Genomic DNA, 17,073 nt, shown 5'->3' with positions numbered 1-17,073 from the left:
TGTGTGTGTGTGTGTGTGTGTGTGTGTGTGTGTGTGTGTGTGTTACGGACTGAATGTATCCCTCCCAAATGCATATATTGAAGGCTTAACCTCTAAGGTGATGGTATTAGGAGGTGGAGCCTTTGGTAGGCAGCTAGGTTTAGATAAAGTCATGATGGTGGGGCCCCCATGATGGGATTAGTGACCTTATAAGAGAGAGACTAGACCCCGTTCTCTCTCTGAAATGTGAGGACACAGTGAGAAGGCAGCCATCTGCAAGCCAAGAAGACAGTCCTTACCAGGGAAACAAACTGGCTGGTTTTTGGACTTTCCAGCCTCCGGAACTGTAAGAAATAAACTGCTGTTGTTTGTCACCTAGTCTATGGTATTCGTTATGGCCGCCTAAGCAGACTAACACTGTGTGTGTCTGTGTGTGTGTGTGTGTGTGTGTGTGTGTGTGTGTGTGTGTGTGTTTAATATTAAGTAGCTATCAAAAAGAATATATCACATATATATGTTGACCTGGAGGGTTGACTGTTATTGAAAAAATAAAGTTATAGGGTGATAGTATAATCCCATTTTTGTAAAAGCAAATCATAACAGTCTTTCCGCTCTCTTTATGTTTTTTAAAAGCATGGAGAAATTATGGTGGGAGGAGGATGAGGAGAGCAAAGAATCCCAGGAAGAACTAAACTCCTCCTCTACATTTTCTGGCATCATTTTGCTAGGTAAGCACAGCTAAATTTTTAGGACAAATTTGGTAATTAACGTTTAAAACTCCAGATATGTATAAGTTGGGCAGGAAGGTTTGAAAAGCGTTTTTGAGTCTATACTTTGGTGATTGTGAACTTTGTTGCTTATTTCAGAGTATACTTTAATCCAGCTTGTTTGACATTACAGTTGATCTATGTGATGTTGCCTAAGAAAGCTGACAGTATATGACACAAACTGCAGCTGCTGGCTCGACACTATTCCGGGTCCAGAGGGGAGGAATAAAGTAGACCTAATAACATCTTCTGTTCGAGGGCCTCGAGATCGCATCCATATTGCCATGCTTATCAGGTGCCATTCTTATCAGAAGTCTTCCCTGTTTAAGCCCATCCTGCCCAAGTTTTGTTTTTAAGGTAGAGAACACTATGTAGCAATATAAGTTCCAAATGCATTAAAACATTTAAATTAAAGAAATAAGCTGGAAGGATATAAAAAACATTCATCAGTTCTCAGGATGATGAAGGCTTTTTGTAGGTGAAAAGCAGAGGAAGGAACCAGGAGGAAGGGAAAAATGTCTAAATTTGACTAGACAAATATAAAAACTGATTCTCAAAAGTCACCATAAATAAAGTAAAAAGGGTAAACTGGGAAGAATATGATGTAGGGTCAATATGACCAATATTTAGTGTTGGCCATAGAAAGCCCAACACTAAAAAACTGGACAAAGGACATGACCAGATCTTTTGGAGAAGTTAAAATGGTCATTAATCCTGAAAAAAGTTTACCTTCATTAATAACCAAGGATACGTACGTTAAAAAACAATGCATCATTTTTAACCTTGTGTGTTGGAAAAGATGAGAAACAGCGATGACACCTGGTGTCGGCCAGGTGTGGGAAACATGCAGCTTCAATCACTGATGGTAGGAATATAATTCAGATCAAGACCATCAACCAGTGTCTTACACCCAGGTGGTGTGAATGTAAATTGGCATAATTGCAGATCACTTGGAGATTTGTCAATTTGCATCATAAGTCTTAGACATCCACGTATTCCTTGACATTTCTAGGACTTTGTCAAAGGAAAAATTCTAATGTGCACACACAGATCCTTGAAGTGTATTCATCTGTGCAGAGGCAGGGAGGACACTGACAGCAGCGGGGGCAGAGGCAGTAGGGACACAGCAAAATGAACGGTATATAACAGAAATCGCAACCATTCACATGTGCAAACGAAGGATTTAAGAGATGTTTGGTATCTGAAATGTGAAACCAACCTGGAATGGACATGCACCCAAATAGGACTAAACGTGCGAAGCCAAGGCAAGACTAAAATTGTAAAACAAATCTAGCAATTTGGCAAATTGGTCATTTGGAGATTGGCTATTGCAAATTCATTATGGTAAGTTGATTTCCAATAATAATAAATTGGCTGCTTCCACTAAGGCTGCCTCGAGTAACCAAATTGCTCTCTTTACATGCAAAAATCAGTAAAGAGTCACCTCTTAAAAGTAAATTTGAAATTCTCACAATATTCCAGATTAATTTAGCAAATGAAGGGGTGTCATTCCCTTTCAATTCGTAGCATAATCTATTGTGGTTCCCCTTGCACCCTTAGCGTAAACAAACACACACCCATTCTAGTGTGTTGACTCATTTACAGAAAGAACTGTGACTACCAAGACTAGTAGTTCACGCTTGAGAATGAATGGTTCTCTCCTGACAGTAACTCTCTGACATGCAATATATGGTGGAGTACAGGATTGTTCCTGCATCCTTAGGAAGAAAGGAATTTCACAGAAAAGCAGAAATAGAGAGTGAGAAGAAAAGCTGACAAAGACAGGAGTAGTAGGGATTGGTAACTCCTTCAAGTAAGCCTAATGTGGGTCACATGTCAGTGAAATCAGGGAAAGGAGTTAGCGACCGGGACAGGAGTAAGTGCCTGAGTAGGAGAGAGATCAAGTTTTATTTTGATCTGTATTTATTTTAATACAGATAATAAATAAATAAATAAACTGTATTTATTTTAATACAGTTTGTTTAGGTCCTTTTTTTCCCCCCAGTTATAAAACTACTACAGGAAACAAGAAAGATGAAAATAAACAGCCCATTGTGCCATTACCTAAAAGCTACCACTATGAATAATATGAGGTATTTGTTTCTTTTCAGTATTGTTTCCTGTTTTATTTTTGGTTTTTATTTATTTATTTTCTTTAGGCTGCACAGTGTGGCATGCAGGACCTTAGTTCCCTGACCAGGGATTGAACCCGTGCCATCTGCAGTGGAAGTGCAGAGTCTTAACCACTGGACCACCAGGGAAGTCCCTAAACTTTTTAAAATAACACAACTGAGTACAGAATGTTTATTCAATTTTATGGCCTCTTTTTTTTTTTTTTTACTGAAGTATAGCTGATTTATAATGTTGTGTTAATTTCTGCTGTACAGCAAAATGATTCAGTTATACATATATATACATTCTTTCTCATATTCTTTCCCATTATGCTTTATCACAGGATATTGTATATAGTTCCCCGTGTATGGCCTGTTTTTTTCGCTGCATATTATAACATAAGCATTTTCCACATCAAGAACTCCTCACAAAGATGATTTAAAATTGCTGGTTAATATTCCATTGTACAAATATACCAGACATTATCTGATCATGTCTATATTACTGATCATTTTTATGGTTTACTTTTTTTGCTTTTGTAGTTAGAGCTGTAATGAACATCATTGTATTTAAAGACTCTTTCTATTTTAGATTTCTAGAAATTCAATTACTTAGCCAGAATTATAAACTTATTTTTAGTGAGATTTTCTTTGTATTGATAGATTATAAAAACCATCTTGGTTTGCTATAGGAGTTTGGTTCTACTTTGATTACTTTTTTTAGCTTGTATTTAGGGAAGCCCGTTTTGAGGTTCCATAAAAGGAATTGTCCATGAGTACATTGGTCATAGGCTATTGGAGTTAGAAGGGATTTGGGCTCTTCTAATCCAGCCACTCATTTTACAGATGATGTGTGAGTCTGAATGACTGCCCAGGATCACCTGGGATGCAAGTGGTGGATGCCGTGGCAGAGCTGAGTCTCCTGACCTCCAGACCAGGATACTCCTTATCCTCTATTGACAAGCATGGACAAGAGAGATGAATCCCCAGAGGGTACATTTGTAGGAGAGAATGACACCCCAGGCAGGGAACAAATGACATGAAGATGAATGTGTGAAGAGAGCCTGGGGGACGATTGGCTGATGTGGCTGAGCGCAAGGCATGAAGTGATGTTATAATGAGAGATGAGTCTAGACAGGCAGAGGATAAGTCTCGCTTTTCCTAGCCCGGAATTTTATTAATTATATATATAATCATTGTTAATATTTATATAGCACTTTAGATTTTGAAAAGTGATTGACATACATTATCTTTTTTAACCCTCACTGTAGTCCTTTACGGATAAAAGAGACAATATTTTAAATGACTTGTCCAAGATCACACACCAAGCATGCAGCGAGGTTGGGACTCGAAATTCAAGTCTACCAAATCCCATTCACCAGATATACTGTTTCCCAATCCAGAGCCAAGATCAGTGGCAAAATTAGTAAGCAATTTGCAATAGATAATCACTATTTTTGTAGCATAATTTACAGACCTGCACTGTTGCTTTTTCCACAGTGTCAATCTTGAAATAGAAGGTTCCATTATTCTCTACATTAAGCTTTGCGATGGAATGATCCAGAGGCTCCTCCAGCTCTGGGCTGTTGACAGGTATAGATATGGGACAGCCAGCACAAATCCTGGTGGGTGGTTGTACAAAGTCCTCCCCTGAAAGAGGCAGGTTTTATATCAGCATGTGCACTGAAGGAGCCGTCTAGCCTAGTATTGTACCTTTCCCACATGTGATCCAGCATCCATTTAGAGAGGGCCACGTGGCAGTCCAAGGCCCAGCAGTGAGTGGGTGGAGGTTGCCTGTCAGACCTCCAACTTACTGTCTCTCCTCTCTTCCTCTCCTAAGAGCCAAGTGTGCTTAAGGAAACTTTCAATCAGAAGGTGTTAGTTAGTGACAGTCAATAGGCCGCACTTTTCTTAAGTTTTTGCATTTTTAATGGAAACTGTAAAAAGCAATGCTTAACGTAAAGGAATGATTTTCTAGTGGGAAAATTCTGGTGAGCAGGCAACTTCCATAATGCTTTATATTGTACAACATATACAACTATCTTCCAAATATGAGAAAAGCCAACTCTTGGTATAAGAAATGCTGACATGACCTTAAACTTGCACTATCGCCCTTTCCCCACATTATAACATGTAAGGGAAAAAAATCTTTAATTGAAAGGATTTTATTCTGAGTAGTTAAAAATGAGATACAGCTTCCCCAATTCACAATATCCGATGCAGGGACAGCTTGTATATAAGAAAGACCAGCTGACATATCTGAAGGCTAGCTTTGCCCAGAAAACATAAACTTTCCCTTCTGTCACCATATTCCCTTCTGCCACTTGCCAAGCAATCTCAGCTTCACCTGCTGCAGCACAGCAGGGCAGAGATGGGGCACAGTGTTCCTAGTAAGGTCTGTGGGTCATGTAGATTTTGTGGCATATCATGGGAACCAAAGCACAATATCTATGGAAAGATTTAGCCAGTTGTCTGAGACCAACATGAGCACCAATATGTATCATCCTGTACCTGGATAAAGGTCACATTTCTGCGAGAAGGAAGCAATTCTTAGCTGGATATCCACGTATGCTTTATCTGTACATTCACCGATATTCTGGTTTTTAAAAAGCATATAAGAGCATAAATTAAAAACATTTTTAAGAATCTTTAAACGACTAGTAAAATTAAAAATAAGATGTTGACTTTACAAATCATCACGTGGAAAAAAACAAAACATAGTCTATTTTCAAAAGATAGAATAATAAACAATGAAAAAGCACCAACACCAACAGCAAATACATACACACAAACACACAGAAACATGAAAAAACATGACAAGAATATCTAATGTAGAAATAATAGCCATACAAGTGAATGGGTAACATTTTGTTTTAGCAAGACAAGGACTTTCAGATTAGGTTAAAACCAAAATCAATGTACTACATCTTCAAGAATAATAGCATATAATATAAAAGATAAAGAAAGATTAAATATAATGGATGAGCAAAGCCACAAGAAGCAAATATGAACAAAAAAGGAGCTAGAGCATTATTAATACTGGACAAAGTAAAATTCAAGGTAACAACTCATAAAGGTAAAAGAAAGATAATTTTATTTTTATCTAAAAGCATGGAATCAAAATGCATAAAGCAAAAAACATATAGAAATAGAAATGGATAAAAATAATTGTGCTGGGAAACTCCAATATATAACTATTATACAACAGGCAAAATGTATAAAAAATAAATAAGGTCATAGAGGACTTGAATAACATAATAAAGATTTGTTGAAATGGTATTCTCATATGATACACACGATTTAAAATGATACTCTCATAAGTATGATGCAAATAATATTTCTAATTGCTTTTACACTAGGTTACAAGAAAGTCTCAATAAATTTTGCAAATTGAAAACAATACAGGCATGTTCTTTGACCTCAGCACCACAATGAAACAAAAAACTTCCGTAAAACTTAATAACATAAGTTTAAACAAATAAACAACCAAAAAGTACTTGGAAAAATAAACACACTTTCCTAACTAAAATCTTCATTGATAAGGAAAATAATAAAAAACAAACTGAGAAAAACGAGAATTCCACATGTTGCCAGGGCAGCACTCAGAGTTAACTCCTGGCTTTATACACTTCCACAATTTAAAAAGAGGCAAAAATAATCAAAACACCCCCAACCTCAGTGTTTATCTCAAGAAGTTAGAACAAGAAGAACAATAAACAGCCTTAAGGAAAACAAGAAGGAGGAAACAATAAAAGTAAAAGCAAAGCTGGTGAATTAGAAAACAGAAAGCACTAGCATTAATAAATAAATCCAAATAATCATTCATGGGGTAAGGAAAAAAAATCAAATGCATAAAAATGGAAACCTAACAAAGTATACATAGAAATGTAAAAATATAAGAGAATATTATGAACAAGTGTATGCTAATTTAAATCTCAAAGAAAGACAATTTTCTGGAAAACTATAAATAACCAACACTGACTTAAGAACAAGAAGAAAACTTGAATGGACCAATGACTAAAGAAGAAATGGAGAATGCTATTACTACGCTCAATTTACATCCCATTTTCCACCTCCAAACAGCATAGATGTTTTATAGATGAATAATTTTAAAAATTAAAGAAATATATACTGTATTTCCATGCTATATAAACCATTTCTGAATACAGAAAAACTACCCAATCATTCTATAAAAGTATATTCTGGATACCAAAACCTTAAAAAATAGAATGCACACACAAACACATACCCAGAAAACTGTTACACCACTTTCACTTATAAATGTATACGTAGACTGCTTAACTAAACTAGAAATAGAATCCAAATGCATATTTAAAGAAAAATTAACACTAAACAAGTAGAGTTTAGTTTAGGAATCTAAAGATTACTATTAGGAAAGTTGTCAAAACAGCATAGATTAAATTAGAAAAATATGATATTTCAATACATATTCTAAGGCACTTGCTAAATTCAACACCAATTCCTTATTTAAAAACAAAACAAAACTCTTTAAAGAGGAGGAATGTAAGGATGTTTCCTTAACATGAGGAAGAATATCTACCGGGATCCCACAGCAATATTATACGTAACGACAAAATTCTAGAGCCTTTCTCAATAAAATCAGGAATAAAACATGAATTTTTGTGATCACCACTATTTCAAAAAATATCTCTGAAAATTTGGGTCAATTCATTGAGACATGAAACAAAAAAATAAACATTGGAAAAGAGGAGATAGTATTATTTGCATAAGGTATTATTATAGATCTAGAACAATCAAAAGAATCAATGAAAAGACATTAATCAGAGAGTTCAATAAAGTTTCTGGATACAAGGTAAGCTAATCAAAATGTATACATTTGTAGGGCTTCCCTGGTGGCGCAGTGGTTGAGAATCCGCCTGCCAATGCGGGGACACGGGTTCATGCCCCAGTCCGGGAAGATCCCACATGCCACGGAGTGGCTTAGCCCGTGAGCCATGGCCACTGGGCCTGCTCGTCCAGAGCCTGTGCTCCGCGACGGGAGAGGCCACAACAGTGAGAGGCCCGCGTACCACAAAAAAAAAATAAAAAAAAATAAAAAGTATACATTTGTATATAACAATAACTTGTTTAAAAGAGAATGAAAGGAAAAGGGGAAAAAAAGGATTTAATTCCTAATAACAATTACCAAAAACAAAACCTAGTAATAACTTTAGTGAGCATTGTTCTGAATATATTTAAGAAAATCACACAACTTTAGAAATATAAAATAAAACTTGACTACATAGAGATGTATACCAAGTTCTTGATTAAAAAGACTAAATATAGTACATATGCCAATACCTCAAATCAATTTAGAAATGTAATGCAATTCCAATCTATGTGACAGTGTAAGTTTTTCTTCCAAACCTCTTCTAAGATTGGTTTTAAAAATACAAACACTAGAATAATAAAACATGTATTCAAACTTACTATGAAGCTATGGCTGTTAAAATACGGTAGTGTTGGTACAAAAACAGAGAACAGATTTTTTGTAAGAAATTATTACGGGATAAAGTTTGTTGCAAATTTTGTCGAAGGAAAGACTGTTAAGGTATCTGGTTATTCTCTTGAAAAAATCAAGTTAGATACCTCACAAGATACATCAAAATTAATTCCATAAAGTTTCAAAAGCTATATTTAGAAATACTGACCATAGACAAACTAGAAAAAAAAAAACATATAGTGACTGCTGAGCAAGTTGTAGAAAGATTCAAAAGGAAAATATTGATAGATTTACTCACCTATAAACAAAAACTATCTGTAAGTCAGAAATACCATAATGAAAACTAAAAAGTAAATAAATGAGAAAATATGACAAAACACTGATACCTTTAATATATAAATACTATTTCTAAGTCATTAAGATTTATCCCAAAAAGAAATGGGCAAAGGATATAGAAGAATTCATAAATTCAACCCATAAATTTCTAATGAATGTATGAAAATATAATGCTTAAATAAATGCATACTAACTATGTTGTTGATTGAGAAAATAAAAACTAAAAATGTTTTTGTCTATGAATTTAGCTGAGTTAAAAAAATACTGAATTCTATCAAGGGTAAACATTGCTGATGGAATGTAAATTGGTGCATTTAGCAGTTAACCTATATATATATCAAGAGTTTTAAGAGCTTTCATACAATTTTACACTATGTGTAAAGCCAGGACTTTATTCTGAGAAAAACAATGCCAAACAGAAATAGCTTTATTCTAAAAGATGTTTGGTGAGTTATTAATTATAATAAAAATGGAAACAACCCATTTTCTTGGTGGGTTTTCAACAAATGACCAAAAATAGGAAAGTAATTTAAAAAATAATCTATGGTATCTTCACTAGGATATTAAAAGTTATTTTAAAAGTTTATCAAGAGTTCTAATGACATAGAAGAATTCTTAGGTGAAAAAAATATAGCATGTAAAATAATTACAACTACAAAAAGACAAAAAAGAAAATCACTCAAAATTGCCCATATTCCCCACCAAAAAAGACAAGAGGGAAATACATTCAGATAACTTTGGGTGTTTGGGTATGTGGTGCAACATTATTATTTTTTCTTTGTATCTGCATTGTCTTGAAGCTTTCTATAAATGTATATTCCCAATAAAGGAACACACATATAAGAAATGTACTCCAATAAAGATGTTAAAAAAAAGTCATGTTTTTTAAAGATACAGGGAATACCACACTTATAGTACCTTAATTTTGGATGGGGAGAAGGATGCTGGAGATAGCTCAGAAGTTCTCAGTATTATTAGCACATTTGGTTTACCTGAGAAATTTTTAGATCATCTGACTCCAGGGACTCACCCCAGACCAATTAAATCAGAATGTCTGGTATGGTACTGGCACAAAAACAGAAATATAGATCAATGGAACAGGATAGAAAGCCCAGAGATAAACCCACGCACATATGGTCACCTTATCTTTAATAAAGGAGGCAAGAATATACAATGGAGAAAAGACAGCCTCTTCAATAAGTGGTGCTGGAATAACTGGACAGCTACATGTAAAAGAATGAAATTAGAACACGCTCTAACACCATACACAAAAATAAACTCAAAATGGATTAAAGACCTAAATGTAAGGCCAGACACTATCAAACTCTTAGAGGAAAACATAGGCAGAACACTCTATGACATACATCACAGCAAGATCCTTTTTGACCCACCTTCTAGAGAAATGGAAATAAAAACAAAAATAAACAAATGGGACCTAATGAAACTTAAAAGCTTTTGCACAGCAAAGGAAACCATAAACAAGATGAAAAAACAACCCTCAGAATGGGAGAAAATATTTGCAAATGAAGCAAATGACAAAGGATTAATCTCTAAAATTTACAAGCAGCTCATGCAGCTCAATATCAAAAAAACCAAACAACCCAATCCAAAAACGGGCAGAAGACCTAAACAGACATTTCTCCAAAGAAGATATACAGATTGCCAACAAGCACACAAAAGAATACTCAACATCATTAATCATTAGAGAAATGCAAATCAAAACTACAATGTGATATCATCTCACACCAGTCAGAATGGCCATCATCAAAAAATCTAGAAACAATAAATGCTGGAGAGGGTGTGGAGAAAAGGGAACCTTCATACACTGTTGGTGGGAATGTAAATTGATACAGCCACTATGGAGAACAGTATGGAGGTTTCTTAAAAAACTAAAAATAGAACTACCATATGACCCCGCAATCCCACAACTGGGCATATACCCTGAGAAAACCATAATGCACACTGCAGCTCTATTTACAATAGCCAGGACATGGAAGCAACATAAGTGTCCACTGACAGATGAATGGATAAAGAAGATGTGGCACATATATACGATGGAATATTACTCAGCCATAAAAAGAAATGAAATTGAGTTATCTGTAGTGAGGTGGATGGACCTAGAGTCTGTCATACAGAGTGAAGTAAGTCAGAAAGAGAAAAACAAACACCGTATGCGAACACATATATATGGAATCTAAGGGGAAAAAAAGGTCATGAAGAACCTAGGGGCAATACAGGAATAAAGACGCTGACCTACTAGAGAATGGACTTGAGGACATAGGGAAGGGTATAGCACAGGGAGATCAGCTCGGTGCTTTGTGACCACCTAGAGGGGTGGGATAGGGAGGGTGGGAGGGAGGGAGCCGCAAGAGGGAAGAGATATGGGAACATATGTATATGTATAACTGATTCATTTTGTTATAAAGCAGAAACTAACACACCATTGTAAAGCAATTATACTCCAATAAAGATGTTTTAAAAAAAGACTTAAATGTTCAGTATGTACACTGTTGGATGCTGCAACTTTTAGTTGGGACAACTAAAAGTTGTCCCAACTAAAAAAAAAAAATCAGAATGTCTGGGGGAGTGATCTGGGAATAGGTGTTTTTTAAATCGAGGCTAGTGCTTCCAAGGTGCAACATGCCCTGAGAACTATGCAGGAAAACCCTTAAATCAGTGCTTTCCAAACTTTAATGTGCAGAGGAATCACCTGAGAACCTTGTTAACATGCAGATTCTGACTCGGTAGCTATGGGTGGAGTTGAGATTCTACTTTGCTAAGAAGCTCCCTGGTGATGCTAATGCTGCTGGTCCATGGACCACACTTTGAATAGCAAGGCCTTACATCTTACCAATTGTGGGCAAAATATTTCATTTATATTTCATGTCCTTTAATTACTGTAACAACTCTGTGATATAGGTGCTATTATTCTTCACAATTTTACAAACGAGGAAGTGAAGGCTCAGAAAAGTTATACCAAATCTGATTGGCTTTGTGACTCCAACCAGCCTTTGCAACTCTGTGTTGCAAAGAGAAAACTTAACTTATAAACAGATGCAGCAAGATTAAAGCTAGATAACATAGGCCTAGATAACATTTAGGCCTATATAACCTCAAATGGCTAAGCATAAAAACAGAAGATGTTAATAGATGCTTAAAAGGCCAGACTCAACTCAACCTGACAAAATTAAATAGTGGCTAGAACCTATGTGTTTAGAGGGTTCCTCTCTCTTTCTCTTTCTCTTTTATACTATTTTTTAAAATTCTGGTAAAATATATATAATATAAAATTTGCCATCATAACCATTTTTAAATGTATAATTCAGGGCCATTTATTACATTCACAGTGCTGTGCAACCATCTCTACTATCTATTTCCAATAGTTTTCATCACCCCAAACACAAATTCTGCGACTATTAAGCAAAAACTCCCCGTTCTCCCTCTTCCCAGCCCCTGGTAAACTCTAACCTACTTTTTGTCTCTATGAATTTGTGTATGTTGGATAATTCATATAAGTGAAATCATATACTGGTTGTCCTTTTGTGTCTGGCTTATTTCACTTAACATTTTCAAGGTTCATACATGTTGTAGCATATATCAGAATTCCATTCCTTTCTATGGCTAAAGAAGTGTTATATACATGTCACATTGTGTTTATGCATTCCTCTATCGATGAACATTTGGGTTGTTTTCCACCTTTGGCTATTGTGAATAATGCTGCAATGAATATTGGCATATAAGTATCTTTTTGAGTCCCTGTTTTAAATTATTTGGGGTATATATCTAGGAGTATAATTGCTAGGTCATATGGTAATTCTACATTTAACTTTTTGAGGAACTGCCATACTGTTCTCCACAATGGCTGCATGATTTTACATTTCCATCAGCAATGTACAAAAGTTCCAATTTTTCCACATTCTCCCCAATACTTGGTATTTTACAATTTTTTAAAATTACAGCCATCCTCTAGGTGTGAAGTAGCATCTCATTTGTGGTCTATATTTACATTCCCCCTGATGGCTAATGATGTTGAGTATTTTTCACGAGCTTTTTGACCATTCGTATGACTTCTTTAGAGAAATGTCTAAGTTGTTTGCTCATTTAAAAATTTTGTTGTTGCACTGTGAAAGTTTTTTATATATTCTACATATTAAGCCCTTTTCAGATATATGATTTGCATATATTTTCTCCCATTCTGTGGATTGTCTTTTCACTCTCTTAATAGTGTCCTTTTTACTCCCCCCCCCCATTTATGAAACAAACACATGCTTGATTAGAAACATTGGGAAGTATTGAAGAGTTTCAAAAAATATGAAAAATCAGAAAAAACAGCCATAGTTCCAACTAAAAGTTAACCATATTTTATATTTTGGCATATTTGCTTTTCATCACTTTTTATGTTTACATCTACTTTATGTACCTGAGTAAATCTGTACGTGTAATTTTGTACCATGCTTTTTTTTTTGTTTTTTACTTAACATACTGTAACCACTTTACTAGGTCACTAAAATCTCTGCAAACATAATTTTAATCGCTGCACATATTCTACTGTATGGATATACTGTAATTTGCTTAACCATTCCATATGTTGAAAATATGTTATTTTAAATATTTTCCTTTTAATAAAAAGTCAAAATTAACATCTTGCTGCCTGGATTTCTCATTTTCTTCCCATATAATGGACATTGAGAAGTAGAATGACTAGGTCAGTGGTCCTCAACCTTTCTGGCACTAGGGACTGATTTCGTGGAAGACAATTTTTCCACAGATGGTAGGGAGTGGTGGGGTGGGGGAGATGGTTCAGGCAGTAACGCGAGCGATGGGGACTGATGGGGAGCAATGGGGAGTGGTGGCGAGCAGCGATGGGGAGTGATGGGGAGCGATGGGGAGCCATGCGGAGCCATGGGGAGCTATGGGGAGTGGTGGGGAGCTGTGGGGAGCGATGGGGAGCCATGGGGAGCCATGGGGAGCTATGGGGAGCGGTGGGGAGTGATGGGGAGCGATGGGGAGCCATGGGAGCTATGGGGAGTGGTGGGGAGCGGTGGGGAGCCATGGGGAGTGGTGGGGAGCTGTGGGGAGCGATGGGGAGCCATGGGGAGCAGTGGGGAGCCATGGGGAACGGTGGGGAGCCATGGGGAGCGGTGGGGAGTGTCAGATGAAGCTTCGCTCACTCGCCCGCAGCTCCCCTCCTGCTGTGTGGCCCGGTTCCTAATAGGCATCAAACCAGTACCGGTCCATGGCCCGGGGGTTGGAGACCCCTGGACTAGATGAAGGGACTTGCAGCCACCCCTTGCTTAAAGAACAGCCTTCTGCTAAAATGCAAATAGCCCTGGGAAGGTCATCATGCCTTATCATCTTAACTTGCACTAACTCCTGCCACCTTGAGATGCTCTCTTTTAACATAATTTTGGTTCAGGTAATAAGATATCGTCCTGGAAAGGGCCACTAAGGGAGAGAGATGCAGGATGTACTTATTAAAGATAAAAGTAGGGGAGGGAAGGTGAAAGAACAAGCAGAGACAAGTTGGAAGTGAAGGATTGTCCTGGGTAGAGCTCGGGAGCCTTGTAAGGACATTGAGCACACGGGGAGGAAAGGAGACAGGAAAGTGTGAAGACATGAAAAGACAAACTTGACCGTGGCATCATTTTGTCTCAGGCTATTCCTAGCCTCTGGTTATATCTGTAAGTGCTTATTGCCAGATGTACAGACTCTGACCAGCTGGGTAAGCAGCTTGACCAATGACGTGAACTGTAGAGCCTCAAATGAAAGTGAATGTGAGCTGCATATGTCATCAAAAATTTTAGTGACTGAGACTTCCTCCACAGCTAAGAGTTCCCACACCTGTAAATACTGGACACAAAAGGCTAGGAACTTTATGATTAGATTTTTGCCTACTTACACCATTTGAAAGGAACTTGCAGTCTGGAGTTAAGAATAGAAAATCCTCCTTGGAACAATTAGTCTGCACAATTGAGTAAGTAATTTCGTAGTTCCATCCAGCCACCACCTGAAACGATTTTGGATTGCATATTTAAAGGGCAGCTTAAACATAATTCACAATGTTAGGAGGAGCTTAGAATACTGCCTGACATTTCATAAGTGCTCAAAAATACGAACTATTATTATTACTAGGCAAAAGTCAGTACTGAATAAATATTGAGCACATTATGACTCTCACACCCTTCAACACACACACACACACACACACACACACACACACACAGCTACACATCTGAAAATGAAAAGCAATTTATAGATGGAGTTACTGTATTTCCTTAAGAAAGACCTAGCAATATTTCCTCTGCCAGGCAACAGGGAAAAAATGATCTGTTGAATTTTGTAAAATATTAATAATGCTTTTCTAGATGGATAAAAAAAACTTTGGAGTTGGAATGGCCTTGACCAGTAGGTCCTTAGGTCCCCAGACTGCCAGACAGTAAGATATCTCCTGCTTTATCTAGGGTGGGTTCCACCCTGATAGCTGGATATGGACAGAACTGAGGAGAGCATGCATCTTGCATGAAGGCAAGTCAGAAGGTCAATTAAAAGCAGGAAATGCTACTGACCAAAGTGGGTCCCTCATAATTAGAGGCTGAAATCCAAGGGGCCCAGTCAGCTGTCAGTAAAGTCTTCATGAACTGAGGCAACAGAAAGACCAGATTTACAAGTATTTGCTTTTTTCTCTGCTGAAATGGAAACCATAATTTAGAGGGTACCCAGCAAGCTTTGCCAACTTTTTTAGGTACAATTTAATATTGGGGGGCCATGTTTGCCTCATAATAGTTAGGTGATGAGAGAGTCTTCTTAAAACCCTAAGGCCAGAATGACTTTTCCATTTTACCATCTCTAGGAGAACATGCAATGCTGACCACCCATTCATTAAAAACAAATCTCCCAGGAAGGGGGACTGATTAGGTTCCCTTTCCCCATTTACATACTGCAGTACCCAAATCATTGTGCCTGAAGAGGAAGCCTTTGCCTCCTGAGCTAGTCGTATGAGAACGTGAAAGAGTTCCTCACCACCACCTGTGGAATCATATGTCTTCCTCAGCCAAAGGTTTATTTTAGGCAATGAAACCCTAAACCATAAAGATCTAACACATTCTAACAATACTATGACATGGGAAAAATTAAAGAACAAACCTGTCTCTGGGCCCTTTTTATTTCTTTAAGATCAAAGAGGTGGGAGTGATCAGTGTTGTTGTTAAAGTGTTGAATGGCATGTCTCAGTACAGGTTCCAAGTCGGGGCTTTCGGTTGATATGGGGTGCAGGCAGCCAAGGCAGTCGTACTGGGCTGTCACCATGGGGCCCTCGGCTTGACAAACAGCAAGCAAAAGGGCAGCGTTAACAAGCAAAACCTGCATTCACATACATTGCCCTAAATAAGTCAGATAATTTGGAAGGCCCTGATAAGCAACCTTTCCAGTAAGTCCTAGTATGCACTGGAAAAAGAGAACACAAGACTGAAGATAGGGAAGACCTATCATCCACTTAGGGGCATCTTATATGCATCCTATTGTGCATAATTATTTTAAAGTCATTTTAAATTACGGAAGTGATACACGAATTTATCCTCATAAAATTAAAACATGACAGATGCATTTTTATTTCTTTTTCAGTGTTAACCAAAGCTCCTTGAAGGTGGGAGCAGGATGTAATATATTTTCTATCAGGTCAATCCAACAAACATGTATTTCGCACCTGCTATAACATGCCCTGTGTTGAGCATGGCTGCGTGGATGCATTAATTCGTTAGTAATGGCCACTGCCATGAAGGAGTCGGGGAAAGTCAAGGGGGAGAGACTGAACTGGAGATGGATGATTTCAATATAATTCAGCAAGAAATTGGAAAGGCAGGAGCCCAGAGTGAGCCCAGGGAAGCCTTTCCTGAGGAGAACAGGCTGAGCTAAGAAGGGTGAAGAGCAGTCAAGGTCAACCTCTCAGAACAAGGTGTGAGGCCTGAGGAGAAGGGAGGGACGGCTCCTGAGGAAGAAGGATGAGGCAGGGACCGTGTTGTACACACATCTTAACCAGAGCTTATAGCAGGAGGCAGGGAGGGGTGGTTTGAAGTGTGAGCAGTCTGAAGAGAGGCCTCCGCTGTGGAGTCTGGGCTGTGCTCTGTAGGCAGGGATTCTTAACTATTTTCCTGGGTCATAGGCTCCCTTGATGACCCTAATGTAAGCTATGGCGCCCTCTCCTGGAAGATGCACATACTCACAACCTTCTCCACTTCTGGGCATTCCTAGACCCTCTGAGGTGAATTGAGAATGGTCCCCTGTAAGAATGGGGAGCCGCCGAATGGGTTTTAATAAAATGATGTAAAATATTTTAAAAAGGAGAGAGTCTGGGGCTTCCCTGGTGGCGCAGTGGTTGAGAGTCCGCCTGCCGATGCAGGGGACAAGGGTTCGTGCCCTG

At 37.6% G+C, this 17,073-nt stretch overlaps 1 protein-coding gene across 2 annotated transcripts in view; it reads right to left on the bottom strand.

Moving 5' to 3' along the window:
* KNG1 (kininogen 1) overlaps positions 1 to 17,073 on the bottom strand; it is a 29,088-nt gene that overhangs the window by 5,203 nt on the left and 6,812 nt on the right. For both annotated transcript variants that reach the window (XM_024768866.1, XM_024768865.1), the window contains exons 4-7: positions 15,801 to 15,973; positions 14,557 to 14,664; positions 5,369 to 5,453; positions 4,335 to 4,507 (exon numbers count right to left, since the gene is read on the bottom strand). In XM_024768866.1, the coding sequence (XP_024624634.1) occupies positions 4,335 to 4,507; positions 5,369 to 5,453; positions 14,557 to 14,664; positions 15,801 to 15,973 (539 nt within the window). The remainder of the gene's footprint in view (positions 1 to 4,334; positions 4,508 to 5,368; positions 5,454 to 14,556; positions 14,665 to 15,800; positions 15,974 to 17,073) is intronic.

This window comes from Neophocaena asiaeorientalis, unplaced genomic scaffold (genome assembly GCF_003031525.2).
Source record: "Neophocaena asiaeorientalis asiaeorientalis breed wild unplaced genomic scaffold, Neophocaena_asiaeorientalis_V1.1 scaffold225, whole genome shotgun sequence".
NCBI classification, from domain to species: domain Eukaryota; kingdom Metazoa; phylum Chordata; class Mammalia; order Artiodactyla; family Phocoenidae; genus Neophocaena; species Neophocaena asiaeorientalis.
This window is presented reverse-complemented; position numbering and strand designations above follow the sequence as displayed.